This window comes from Bufo gargarizans, chromosome 4 (assembly GCF_014858855.1).
Source record: "Bufo gargarizans isolate SCDJY-AF-19 chromosome 4, ASM1485885v1, whole genome shotgun sequence".
In the NCBI taxonomy this organism is placed as follows: Eukaryota; Metazoa; Chordata; class Amphibia; order Anura; family Bufonidae; genus Bufo; species Bufo gargarizans.
In genome coordinates, this window is record NC_058083.1 from 108,618,215 (window position 1) to 108,632,321 (window position 14,107).

Consider the following 14,107-nt stretch of genomic DNA (forward strand, 5'->3'; position numbering starts at 1 on the left):
GGCAAAACTGCAGAGAATGAAACAGTTGATCCAACCTCCCGTATATCCTTTCCAAGTGTATGAAAAGCTTCTTTCACCTTTGAAACCTCATTGAAAGCCATATTGTTTGTCCCAAGATGGAGAATAACATCCACTTCCCTTTCCTGCTTTGCTTGCCTAACAATATTTAGGATCCGTCGTCTATCCCTGCTAGCGGTAGCACCAGGGAGACATCTCACAACACCATTCTCCTCAAACTTCACACCTCTTATGATGGAATCGCCCACCAACAGCTGCTTACTATCAATCCTCACCTTCTCCTTTTTGTCTTTGGCTGCAGTCTTACATACTTTAGGCATGGGAGATGATTGTTTCTCACCCACTGTGCTTGAGCCATCCTCCATGTTGCTCTTGCACTCTGAAAGTGCTGCAAATGAATTATGGAGAGCCACAGACTATGGGACATGCCTTCTATCCACAACTCTCAGTCTACCTGAACCTACAGTAACCCATCTTCCATTTCTAGGGGGCCTCTGTGGCAGTGGCATTGCAATGTTCTCAGCCTGAGTTTGTTTAGTGGTTAATTTAAAAATCTCATATTTCAAAAAGGTAATTTCCTGCTGCATTATGGAGAGCTGTCTACAGATCAGACAGTATCCAAACCTCTGAAGAGTGGAACCTGAAATAAAAGCACAACAATTCCTGCACAGAACCAGGTCTGCCATTGTAAAGAGCGGAAAGATTTTAAACAAACAAATCTTACTTGTTTAGATTGTATCCACCTCCAGATTACCTCCTGAGTATCTCCTGAATATCTCCAATGCACTTATTACTTATAAACCATATTAAAGGGGTTGTCGAGGACTTCAAAATAATTAGCAGGGAAAATAACCGATCCTCTCCTGATTGAATCCTCCACTGTTCCAGCGCTGTCGCTCTGTTGTGTTTTGCTTACTTGTACAGCAGCGATGATGTCACATACATCCATATGACCTCCACAGCCAATCCTCAGAGGTCTTGTACTGTACATGCAGGCATCACCACTGAGGCCAATGAATGGTTGCAGCAGTTCATGTACAGCAGATTGTCACTGCTGCAAAGCACACAATGACCAGCAAGAGCAATAGGAGTGGGGACCAAGATTACTGGCTGGCCATAGCCTTTCATCATCAGTAGGAAGCTTGGAGGAGGCTACTCAAGCACAAAATGCACAAAACTAACACGCTGAAAACCAGTGCGTTCCTGGGTACTCAGATTTTTTTATAATTCAGTATCTTAAAACAGAGACAAGTCTATAATGACGATTGGTGATGATTCACATTGGAAGCTGTGGGTTTCACTGCAATTTCCCTTCCCTTTTATTAGGTGTTTAGCTCAAACTTGATCAACCATTTTCTGACCAGAAGCTTTACTCCATTCCTGACCAGGCACATTTTCAAGTTTTAGCCATATACCAATGTAATATTAAATTGTTCTTTTATTCATGTTTTATTCTCTCTTGTCTCCAAATACATAAGACTTCCATATTTTGCAATATAGTTAACTTTTTTAACCTAAAGAAGGAAAAAAATACAAAAAAATAAAAAATAAACCCCCCCCCCTTCCACATCTTGCCATAAATTTGGAATATTTTACTTGTAGAAATCACATAGACCTAATCAGACATCCCAAAACTGCTGGATCTCCAGTATCCTCGCATTTATTCACCTATGTCACTAAGCCACTTTGCCTTTTTCTTGTGGCTCTACCCTAACACTGCCAACTATTTATCGACAGATAAATAGCTCATGGTATTGGTAATTAATATTTATATGCTGCAAAAATATCTACCTTTTTGTAAAGTTAAATTCTGTTGGACGTTTTAAGACATCGTTGTGGACAAACTGGACGTTCATAGTCTACGGGCAGTCAGCAAATTGTAAAAAAATGTTTTTATTGTTTTAGAAATATTCCATGTCCTGTCATCTACGCTCATTTTAATTAATTTGTATTTGTGGATTTTAACTCTTACCTGACTCTTCCTTGCAGCCTATTAGTAAATTATCACATCGCTTGGTACCCATTTCTAAAGAGCGAAAGGCCCAAGGTCTTCCCTCCGTTCTCTTACACACCGATGCTGCACAGGCTCTGGGGAAGGTCAGTGTGGATGTGCAAGAGTTGGGAGTCCATTATTTGACCATTGTAGGACACAAGGTAGGTAGAACTTGTCATAGTCTACAATATTAGACATTTAACCCCTTGCTGTATTAGATGACCCACTGAGGAATGTTATCTGAAAAGCCGTCTTTCTGTTTATCCATATGCAGCATATTACCTGTCAGGAGATTCATGCTGTTCGCGCCACGGGCAGCATGAGAACTAAACAGGGTTGTACATGACGGCAATGTTTTACTTTGAAGCATTGTGGCATGTTATAGAAAGCATAGTATAAAGATGAGATGGGAATATGGAGGGTAATTATCTGGGCAGCTCTCTGCCCTCTTCTCCCCTCCTGACTTGATTGACAGGTCTCTTCCTATACACAGATAGGCAGACATCTGCCACGCCACAAAGCCACCCGATGCTTATTCTTTCCATGCCTGGATTGTTTCTAAACTATGGGATCTCTAAAATGCCACAGTCAAACATAGCTGTCTGTAATGTGGAGCCTGTCAGGATTTCATGATGCCGGTGTTAAAGGCATGACTCGCCTCACAGGTTCCTTTTTAAACCCAATTTTTTTTTTTTTTAGGTATTTTCTTCTTTTTAAAAGGAGGCAGAAGGGGTTTAAAAATAAATAAAAATAAAGCATTGCTCATCTCACTGATCCCTGGCCTCTGTTTTTCCACCACTGCTCCAGTCCCTGTCGCCAACCCATTGCTGCCTAATATCATGTATTGTATACTGTCTTGTGAGCTCATATGTGCTGTCTCTCTGATACTTTTATTATCGTCTTCCATTATATGCAGTTTATTTTATTGATATGTTTTTGCAGTTTTATGGGCCTCGTATTGGTGCTCTATACGTTCATGGAATAGAGCACAAAACTCCACTACTACCGATGTTACATGGCGGAGGACAGGAGCGTAATTACCGACCAGGGTAATCAAATATATTTACTACAAACTGTGGAAAAATAATTGTGACAACTCAGCCCAAACTCGCCCAACAACTTGGCTGTTTCTCATCTGGAAGATCATAACCTACTGTGCTGTTCTACCTGAGATAATCAGTGGGATCACTTCCATTTTTGATCTGTGCACCACTGAGCAGACTGAAGTACAAACCTTGATGCAGATGTGAAAAGTCTGAATGCCAAAAAGTTGCAGATGATGATCAGTAGATTATAAACTGTAGTCTTATCAATTCACTATCCAGATCAGTGGAAGAAAATGATTTATTAGCATTACTTACCAGGGTTGTCCAGCCCCTTGATTTTTTTATTTTATTTTTTGCCAGAAGGTTAGTGCTATAAAATAATAAACTTAGTAATACTCACCTTACCAATCTCCCTCCGCTCCAGTGATTGGCTGCAGTGGACACATGTCCATGTTAACACAGCATCAGTCAAGACTGGTAAGCAAAGGCCAGTGAGATGGGACTACCGAGTACAGCCATCTCTGTCAGTTCCATAGAAGTGAATAAAGTGGTGGTCACACATGTGGCCGGGCCATGGTAACCTCATGCAGATTGCCACTAATTGCAGTGCTTTACTGTCACGATCAGTGTGGGCGGGAAACTCCACACTAAACACCGGAGGGAAGGGGAACAGTAACTGGGCCTGGAAACTAGGGAAGGAACAGGTCACCTCCTAAACAACCCTAATCCGGGCCCTAACTACCTATCAATATGAATAGACCTTGAAGGTAGGAATATTCATATGTTGGATACCTAGGCCCTTATATCCCTATAAGGCCCTAGAATGAAGTTAGGATCAGAGACAACCCATTCCTCCCCAGATGGACGAATGGAAGTCTCTGTCTCAGGCCCAGATGCAAACAACAGGGAATTTAACAAACACAATACAATAAATAAAAAAAACTAATTTAGCTGAAAGTAGAAAACTGGCAACTCCAGAAGCACCACAGAGTACAACCGACCAGCTAGTTAGAAGTCAGGAAGAAAATCTATAAACCGCACCTCCAAGAGTGAGAAGCTGCTATTTATGGGAAAGGTGATTTACCAACAAGCAACACCTGAAGCGAGGGGTGTGGCATTCACCAAAACACAAGACACAACAAGATCCACAGGGAACTTGTCAATTTAACCCACGAGTTGCCAATCTCTCCGATCTCCTGGTACCTGCCACGGGAATGTCTGTGACATTTACCTGTACTTGTTGTGGTTTTGCATTAAGTATAGTTGGAGTCCAGCAATTAAGAGTTAATACACAGCATGTATAGTTAGATTACCGTATAACACTTTGTGGATTTATCCTGATTTATAAAGATGTTGTTATTTCTCCAGGACAGAGAATACACCTATGATTGCAGGACTTGGAAAGGTAAGGTTGAAATGTTTTGTATGTATCTGCCAAGTTTTCTTAAAAGGGTTCATCAATAAATCTAGTAGTGTCGTAAAGAGCTTTTCTGCGACTAAACCTTGGCAGGTAAGGTACAGCATGCCCGAGCTCCACTGGTCTGAAGCTTTGTCTCCCTTTCATTGTTTATTCATGAAGAATGGCTCCAGCAGGCACATGCACATCCTTTGTCCGGTCCCGTGTATTGACATGTACAGTATGTGCAGCACATGATGAAAGTGAAAATCCTGCTCATCTCCACAGACATTTAGGAGTATATGACTCTTTATGACAAAAAAAAAAAAAACACAAGGTGGTTCTTCACTTCTACTAGCAACTTATTTCCTGCCATGACAAAGTAAATGAAGCTTATAAAATTGCATAATGTACATTAAACAGCATGGCCTGTAACTACTAAAATGCAGTGTAGATTGGGCCTATAATACTGATGTACATACATATCCCAGTTTGACTCAAGCCTGGTATTCAGTATACAAAATCACCTTTTGTACCTTATTGTCAGAGAATGATTTGATATAAACCTGCTTTTAGTCTATTCTCGGCTCTTTCTTCTGTTGGTTTTCCATGAATTTAAGCAGGGGCTTGTTTTCCTTGCAGGCTGCAGAGTTAGTGAGCCTGCACTGTCCTGCTTATGAGAATCACATGAGAAATGTGCGGGACTATATGGAGGAAAGGTTACAGGTGAGAAGGTTTTCGTGAATAAGGTTGTTAAAATGGAATAGAATATAGTGGACTTATTGTCCAACAGAAAAACTGACCATTTTACCCACAGAAACCATTCAAAGTCCAGCTTTTATTTTTCCACAGCAATTTAAAGGGTAACACAACGAATAAGGAGTGCATAACACACCAATATTAAGTAATAAGAATCAAATTTATTAATGTATCAATTAAAAATAAACATGATTTGTAAAGCATATATGTAAACAAGCAGGGACTAACCACAGTCATACATCACCCTGCTGTCAACCCCCAAAAGATCAGTGAAAAGAAAACAATGTCCTAATAGATATAATCGATCAAAAGGTATGAGGTATATATACGGATACGTGTGTGCCCCATATAAATGAAAGCAACACTACCAAGGCTCAGAGCAGACAAGTCTAACTGCCAAGATTTGCACTAAGTTGTAGGGCAACATACCAGGATTGCTGGGGCTGACACCAGGGTAATGGCGCTCCTCGACGCGCGTTTCGCGTATTGTTCGCTTCCTCAGGGGCACGCACGTATCTGTATATATACCTCATATCTTTTGATCGATTATATCTATTAGGACATTGTTTCCATTCTTTTTACTGATCATTTGGGGTATATTTATTATTATCACTGTGATAAGGTTGACAGCAGGGTGATGTATGACTGTGGTTAGTCCCTGCTTGTTTACATATATGCTTTACAAATCAGGTTTATTTTTAATTGATACATTAATAAATTTGATTCTTATTACTTAATATTGGTGTGTTATGCACTCCTTATTCGTTGTGTTATCTTGTATCCTGTGGGAGTGTACCGTTTTCATTTAGACCGCAGGTGATTTAGCAATTTAAAGGGGTTGTCTTGTTTAGTGCCCCACAGCAATCAGCTGATTGGTTTTGTCTCCAGCCCCAGCACTCCTGTCAAACACCTGATACTGGAGGGGAAGCTGTGGCTAGCCATACATTGTAGTATTAGCTGGCAGTCATTCAAATTAATATCTCTCCACTCTTTGCTTTTAAAATACATCATATGCACAGAGGTTGGCTTCATGAGACAAAGCCTTTAAAGGGGTTCCCCAGGAATGGAATAATATCCTCCAGGAATCCATCCTATAAGGTGACAAGGGTGGCGTTGCCTCTACTTGTACAGCTGCTTAGTGGAGGGAGAGTGAGGAGGGGGTTCTTGCTACACCAAGCGCTGGTGCTGCGTTCACTTCACGCTGGCGAGATGTGCTGTCAGTTTGCTCAGCCTGAGCAGTATTCTTTATCTTGTGTTCAATTGCTCCATTGCTGTCCCCTGTAGAACAAAAACTCTGCTTACTGCCCTATGCTATATAGAGCTGATCCTATGTCATGGCTGAGTAGCCTGACAGGAATGAGGAGGAGAGATGCGATCCTACCCTCTCCTGTCAGGCTGCTCTGCCATGATAGAGGATTGCAGTATTATTCTCTACTGTAGATTATAGTTCTTGCTGTATAATAGATAGTAATGGAGCAATTAAACAAAACTGTAGCACTCGCCGGTCTTCAATTCATGCTGGTTTATTCACTAAAAATTTCAATTTTTGGTGAATAAACCAGCATGAATTGAAGACCGGCGAGTGCTGCAGTTTTATTTTTTATTTATTCTGGATGATTGGGCACCACCACCATAGAGACTTTTTGCTATAGATTCGTAAGGGCTGCTACTTTTTTTCTTTTTTGAGCAATTAAACATGAGATATGTTGTCAGGCTGAGCAGCCTGACAGCATACATCAGCATATCTCAATAGTGTGAAGTGAATGCAGTGCCAGAAATCAGTGTAGCAAGGACCTGCCACTGACCCCAACAAAGAGCTGTAGAAGTGAAGGTAACCCACCCTAGTCACATTGTAAGGGGCTTTATTAGTCCATTCCCAGAGAACCACTTTAAGAAAGGGAAGCGGCATTGTTAACCGTTTTTAGTAGTGATCACTGTTGTAGTGTTTACTTTATTATCACCACGCCGACAGATATCTTTGCATGTGTGCCCGTTTCTCAATAAATATCCCAACAGTAAAAAAACTATTGAAATGCTTGTCAAATCAGGGGAGAAGCTTCACATATCTGTTCAGCTTTAGTACAGGAATCTTGTAGTGATGTAAAACCGTTCAACCAGGTAAAGTCCAGTGGTCGGACTGGACGTTTGCATCAGGATCATTGTATAAAGGTCGCTTTCCTGCCGAACATAGAGCATGAGCCTGTTTCTATGTATTATAACAAGTGACTTTGTAACTGGTCTTTGCCCTGCTATATCCCATTAGTGATGCAAAGCTGCAATATGATTTTCTGCTGTGTTATAGACCGCGTTTGACAATATGATCCGGTTTAACTCCCACTTCTCTCGAACTGAACGTCTTCCTAACACCTGCAATGTGTCATTGCTTAGACCTGCAGTCCTTGGTAAATATGTGTGTCAGTCTTTTCCTAGTGTTTTTATTTATTTTATTTTTTAAAGGAAACCTCTCCGCTCCTAAGAACCCCATAAACTGGAGTAAGCGGTTTATAGTGTAAGTGGTTATGAGTCTGATTATGTAATTTTTTATCTTCCTACTCAAATACACTATTTCAACACAGTGTTCTAACAAACTAGCATTAAAATACATTGAGAGGACTCCTCTTTGAGTCCTCTCCTTTATGTGTATAAAGATATGGAGTCCTTTCAATGCATTTGACTGCTGGTTTGACAGAGCACAGCATCTAAATGCAAGTTAGTATGAAGATAAAAATTACATAACCAGCCTTTCCTCACTATACACCTCTTGCTGTAGTTCCCTTCACACACCTTTGTGTAAGGATAGTCAAGGTTGTAACATAGTTATGGCAGTCTTATGTACTTTTATACATGGACACGTGCAGTTACTGCCAGGAGCATGGCTACACAGTCCCATGCCTACTGTTGTGTTGGCAATCAACCCTAATTTAGACAAGTGATCGCCAGGACATGAGTCACTATGTAACAGCCGGGAGCACTTGGTCCCCAGACTTCTGGGTGAGGTATATTGGCACAGTCTGCTAGTTTAGATGTGTCTTTCCTTATCTTTCCTTGGCTCAAGTTATTCTGAGATGAGTTTTGTAAGAACTGTCAGCTTTGAAAAAAACAAACTTTAGCATTACTCACATTGAGTAATGCAAATGTTTTTGTGTTTTTTTTTTGTTGTTGTTTTAAACTGAGTCAATTTAACAGGGGAGTACATAGAAATCATGGGGCCCCATAGCAAAACTCAGTATTCCACCCCCCCACCGCACAGCAGCCATTATTGTAATAGTGTAATTAGGGGAGGAGGCTTTTCACCCCCCACGGGCCCTATAGCAGCTGCGTGGTCTGCCTCTATTGGCAGTACGCCGCTGCTATTGAAGCATTTTGACGCATTAAAGACGTCCTAGAGCCCTGTAAGTGACAAACACACTATCAGTCATACCTTTTTGGTCCCTTTGTTTATTTTCCTTGCTCAAGAAAAATTACTTTTGACCATTATGCGAATTAGTTGAAAAGAACCCAAAAGGTGGTCCCAAGGTGCGAGAGAAGACCAGCAGTGTGCCTGTACAGGATTTCATGAGGATGTGCTGAAAAATAAAGCTGGAGGGCGTGGAGAAAAAACGCCAAGGGAAGGGAGAGGGGTTCCATGTAGATAGCCTGGTTAGCCCTGGGAGCCACCACTTGGGCTCTTTTCAACTAATTTGCATAAGACTCAGAAGTCGTTTTCGGGAGCTAGGAAAATGAACATAGGGATCAAAAGGTATGTTTGTGGTAGTGTGATTGTCACCTACAGGGCACCAAAACGTCTTTAATCCGTCAAAATGTGGTGACAGACTCCTTTTTAAACGGGTAATCCTGCACCACTTATTGCGGGATATCTCAAGCCAAAAGGTATGGGAAGACACATATTGTAAGTAAAAATCAGTGTAAAGTTAATGCGATTTAAACAGCCGAGCTCTCAGAGACATTTTATGTTATGGTGGATGTTCTTTGCAGGCCGTGAGTGGCTTTCACACTGTGATTATCTTTTGGCGAGTGTTGGAGCAGCATGTCACTCAGACAGAGGTGACCGGTAAGCAGAAACATTTACTAATAGTTATAAAGGGCTTTTTTTTAATAATGCTTTTTGCGAAAGGAGAGAGTGTAAATGAGGGTGGGCGTTTCTTCCATAATGTTGTTTTCACCCACTGGTCCTCCTCCTGGCGGTCTGTATTCTCATCGTCCTGACAGGACCTTATGGTATTATCACTCTCTCACTTATTTGATATTGGCAGCACGGTGGCTCAGTGGTTAGCTCTGCTGGCTTGCAGCGATGGGGTCCTAGGTTTGAATCCGTCCAAGGGCAACATCTGTATGGAGTTTGTATGTTCTCCCTGTGTTTGCGTGGGTTTCCTCCGGGTACTCCTGTTTTCTCCCATTGGGCACAGCATGATGCTTATGTCTGTAAAGCGCTGCAGAATATGTCAGTATATAAGTGCGTAAAATAAATAGTATACAGTTTACGACCAACATTCTGTATTTTCTATAGAAAATACTGTGCAATTTAGTATAAAATTTAATACTGTGTAATTTAGTATAGTGTGCGAATATTGTACAGAATATATAGCATCAGGCCAGCACACTACAGTTTACCTTTTCCCCATTGTTCGAGGTATTTCAAGATGAGTGCCAAGAGATGACAAGCTTACTCACAATGCCCAACAGTAACACAGAGATGGTCACTAACTTTTCACATAACTTTGCATAAATCAGTAGTTCAAGCGACCATAGGAAACTTTGTAATATGTTATCACAAAAAAATGCCTTCTTCTAGAGTTATCAGCTGCTCCCACTCTCCTTTTTCTAAAATGACTTTGTCAAGAAGAGCCAACTGCTCATTAAAGGATCAGATTACATCATCCAATATAAATCTATGGAGGGAGAGGAGTTAGCAGGAGTTGAGTTAGACAGGACTCCACCTGAAACACAAAGGCAACAGCTGCAACTAAATAGGTGTTTTTTTTCTCAGCCCTAGTGCTATCTGTACATCCATACAGGTCAGTACTTCTTTGTAATGTCCTCCATGGGTAATAAAACTGTAGGGGAGGTCTGAAATGTGTAGTATATTACTCATAGACTGTATCTAGCAAGCAGTCCAGTAATATCATCTTCCTATTAACTACAGAGCAATATAAAACTTAACCTGTATTACTTCATTGATATCTTATCAAGTGTGTGAAGAGAACAAAGGAAATCATTCTGAAAGAGTCATGGCATCATCTGTAGTAAGTGGGAAGGTTATATTGGACTGCAGGATGCAGTCAATGAGTGAATGTACAAACCGGATTCCCAAAAAGTTGGGACACTATACAAATCGTGAATAAAAACTGAATGCAATGATGTGGAGGTGCCAACTTCTAATATTTTATTCAGAATAGAACATAAATCACGGAACAAAAGTTTAAACTGAGAAAATGTACCATTTTAAGGGAAAAATATGTTGAATCAGAATTTCATGGTGTCAACAAATCCCCAAAAAGTTGGGACAAGGCCATTTTCACCACTGTGTGGCATCTCCCCTTCTTCTTACAACACTCAACAGACGTCTGGGGACCGAGGAGACCAATTTCTCAAGTTTAGAAATAGGAATGCCCTCCCATTCTTGTCTAATACAGGCCTCTAACTGTTCAATCGTCTTGGGCCTTCTTTGTTGCACCTTCCTCTTTATGATGCGCCAAATGTTCTCTATAGGTGAAAGGTCTGGACTGCAGACTGGCCATTTCCGTACCCAGATCCTTCTCCTACGCAGCCATGATGTTGTGATTGATGCAGAATGTGGTCTGGCATTATCTTGTTGAAAAATGCAGGGTCTTCCCTGAAAGAGATGACGTCTGGATGGGAGCATATGTTGTTCTAGAACCTGAATATATTTTTCTGCATTGATGGTGCCTTTCCAGACATGCAAGCTGCCCATGCCACACGCACTCATGCAACCCCATACCATCAGAGATGCAGGCTTCTGAACTGAGCGTTGATAACAACTTGGGTTGTCCTTGTCCTCTTTGGTCCGGATGACACGGCGTCCCAGATTTCCAAAAAGAACTTCGAATCGTGACTCGTCTGACCACAGAACAGTCTTCCATTTTGCCACACTCCATTTTAAATGATCCCTGGCCCAGTGAAAACGCCTGAGCTTGTGGATCTTGCTTAGAAATGGCTTCTTCTTTGCACTGTAGAGTATCAGCTGGCAACGGCGGATGGCACGGTGGATTGTGTTCACTGACAATGGTTTCTGGAAGTATTCCTGAGCCCATTCTGTGATTTCCTTTACAGTAGCATTCCTGTTTGTGGTGCAGTGTCGTTTAAGGGCCCGGAGATCACGGGCATCCAGTATGGTTTTACGGCCTTGACCCTTACGCACAGAGATTGTTCCAGATTCTCTGAATCTTCGGATGATGTTATGCACAGTTGATGATGATAGATGCAAAGTCTTTGCAATTTTTCGCTGGGTAACACCTTTCTGATATTGCTCCACTATCTTTCTGCGCAACATTGTGGGAATTGGTGATCCTCTACCCATCTTGGCTTCTGAGAGACACTGCCACTCTGAGGAGCTCTTTTTATACCCAATCATGTTGCCAATTGACCTAATTAGTGTAAATTGGTCTTCCAGCTCTTCGTTATGCTCAAATTTACTTTTTCCAGCCTCTTATTGCTACTTGTCCCAACTTTTTGGGGATTTGTTGACACCGTGAAAATTTGAATCAACGTATTTTTCCTTTAAAATGATACATTTACTTGGCTTAAACGTTTGATCTGTCATCTACGTTCTATTACAAATAAAATATTGACATTTTCCATCTCCACATCATTGCATTCAGTTTATATTCACAATTTGTTTAGTGTCCCAACTTTTTGGGAATCCGGTTTGTACTATGTTTGCATTGTAATGTACTCCAGAATGTAAAGCTGCCCATACACTAGTTCGGGCCAACTGCTATTTCTCTAGAATCCCCCATAGCTGAGCGTGCATGTGTTCTGAATGGGGCAAGGGGAGAAAGCTGCTGCCAGTCACCACTGATGACAGAAAGAAATAAGGGAATGGAAAGTAGTGTTAACCACTCCTGACACACCTGTTTTAATAGCTTCCTGCATTCCCCATGTAACAACAATTCTGGAGCATCTATTTTTATGGCTCTATGTTGTGCCATTCCTTTATTATTTCTACTCGAAGTTATGAATCAATTGATAGCAGTCTGCAGTAAGGGTACAGAGGGGAGGTAACCAGTTGGGGGGGTGTACCTGCACAGTTTCACTATATCCAATCAGTGCTGCCATTGTCAGACTGTGCAGTTACACCCCCACAACTTGTTACCTCCCCTCTGTACCCTTACTGCAGACTGCTAGCAATTCATTCATAACTTCTAGTAGGAATAACACAGGAATGGCACAACATAGAGCCATAGGAATAGATGCTCCAGAATTGTTGTTACATGGGGAATGCAGGAAGCTATTAAAACAGGCCTGTCAGGAGTGGTGACAGGTACTCTTTAATGCTAGTTCAGTCTACACAGGAGTTGTTTGTAATCTATTCACAGTTTCTATACAGGCACATAGGTCTTCATGGCAACTTCATTTTATAATTTTAAATGTATTGAAACAATCATAACATGAGCAATGTGAATTTTTTCTTGAAGTTTAAATTTTTTATATCTTTGTGTAAAATCCATTGTTTCTCCTACAGCCCCTCTCATGTGCTACTGAGTAGCGGTGTGCCCCCTGAGGCAGCACGTGGTGCCATACGCTTGAGTGTGGGCCGAGACACTTCAATAGAAGATGTGGATTTGATTGTTGAAGATCTCAAGCAAGCTGCACAGAGACTGGAAAATAAAGGCACTGAAGAAGGGGAACTAAAAAACTGACAGACATTACTGTTTAATTCCAGCATGACCAAGCGCTGTACATGTATGGTGCTTGGATCTGGGCTTTAATCCAGAACACGGCTATCGTCGGGTCTCCCGCTGTCAGTGACAGCTGTGCGCCCCAAGCAGAAGACATAAGTGTTTTATTACCACTTCTGCCTTTTCCTCTGCTCAGTGCATAGCACTAAATGACTACTATGCATTGAATAGAGGAAGCAGCCATGCCACTTACTTTATTGGACTTGTGCTCATGTGATTGCCAGGTGTCCCGAGAACAAGCAGAGCTGCAGGGTCTTAGCAGACCCTGAATAGCTCTGCCTTAGGCCTCCTGCACACGACCGTATGTCTTTTTCAGTGTTCTGCGGGCCGTTTTTCCCAGATGCGCTTTTTAATTTTATTTTTTTTCTGTATTGGTTCCGTTCCGTTTTTCCATATGGCATATACAGTAATTACATAGAAAAAATTGGGCTGGGCGTAAAATTTTCAATAGATGGTTCAGCAAAAACAGAATTTATACGGAATGCATGTGTTCCGTTTTTTTTTTTTGCGGACCCATTGACTTGAATGGAGCCACGGAACGTGATTTGCGGGTAATAATAGGACATGTTCTATCTTTCGACAGAACGGAAAAACAAAAACTGAATGCATACGGAACACGTTCCGTTTTTTTTGCGGAACCATTGAAATGAATGGTTCCATATACGGAATGCAAAAACGGTCCATTTGTGTGCAAGAGGCCTTATACAGTGCACCCACAGGGGGCTGTTTTGCCCTGTAACTGGGTCTTGGTGTGAGTTTGCATATTTAAAGAATAAAAGCTATAGTTTGCAAAAAAAAAAAAACTTTTTATAAATGTATAATTTTTTTTTTCTTAAAATAAACCTAAAAAATTATCTAAAACACTTTTATAAAAAGCCCTAGGTGTCATGTAAAAACCTAACCACAACACTTCTCCTATTGCTGTGTGCTGCAAGATGAGCCAGAAATGTAAACTACCACACCCTTCCCTGTTCCA

The 14,107-nt window shown here is 41.2% G+C and overlaps 1 protein-coding gene across 3 annotated transcripts in view; it reads left to right on the plus strand.

Annotated features, from left to right (window-relative positions):
- The window catches only part of SCLY (selenocysteine lyase), a 131,378-nt gene extending 117,780 nt beyond the window's left edge, over positions 1-13,598 (plus strand). For all 3 annotated transcript variants that reach the window (XM_044288528.1, XM_044288529.1, XM_044288527.1), the window contains exons 7-13: positions 2,008-2,172; positions 2,954-3,060; positions 4,426-4,462; positions 5,096-5,179; positions 7,515-7,614; positions 9,188-9,263; positions 12,915-13,598. In XM_044288528.1, the coding sequence (XP_044144463.1) occupies positions 2,008-2,172; positions 2,954-3,060; positions 4,426-4,462; positions 5,096-5,179; positions 7,515-7,614; positions 9,188-9,263; positions 12,915-13,092 (747 nt within the window). In that variant the 3' untranslated portion in view covers positions 13,093-13,598. The remainder of the gene's footprint in view (positions 1-2,007; positions 2,173-2,953; positions 3,061-4,425; positions 4,463-5,095; positions 5,180-7,514; positions 7,615-9,187; positions 9,264-12,914) is intronic.
- The last annotated feature ends 509 nt before the right edge of the window (positions 13,599-14,107 follow it).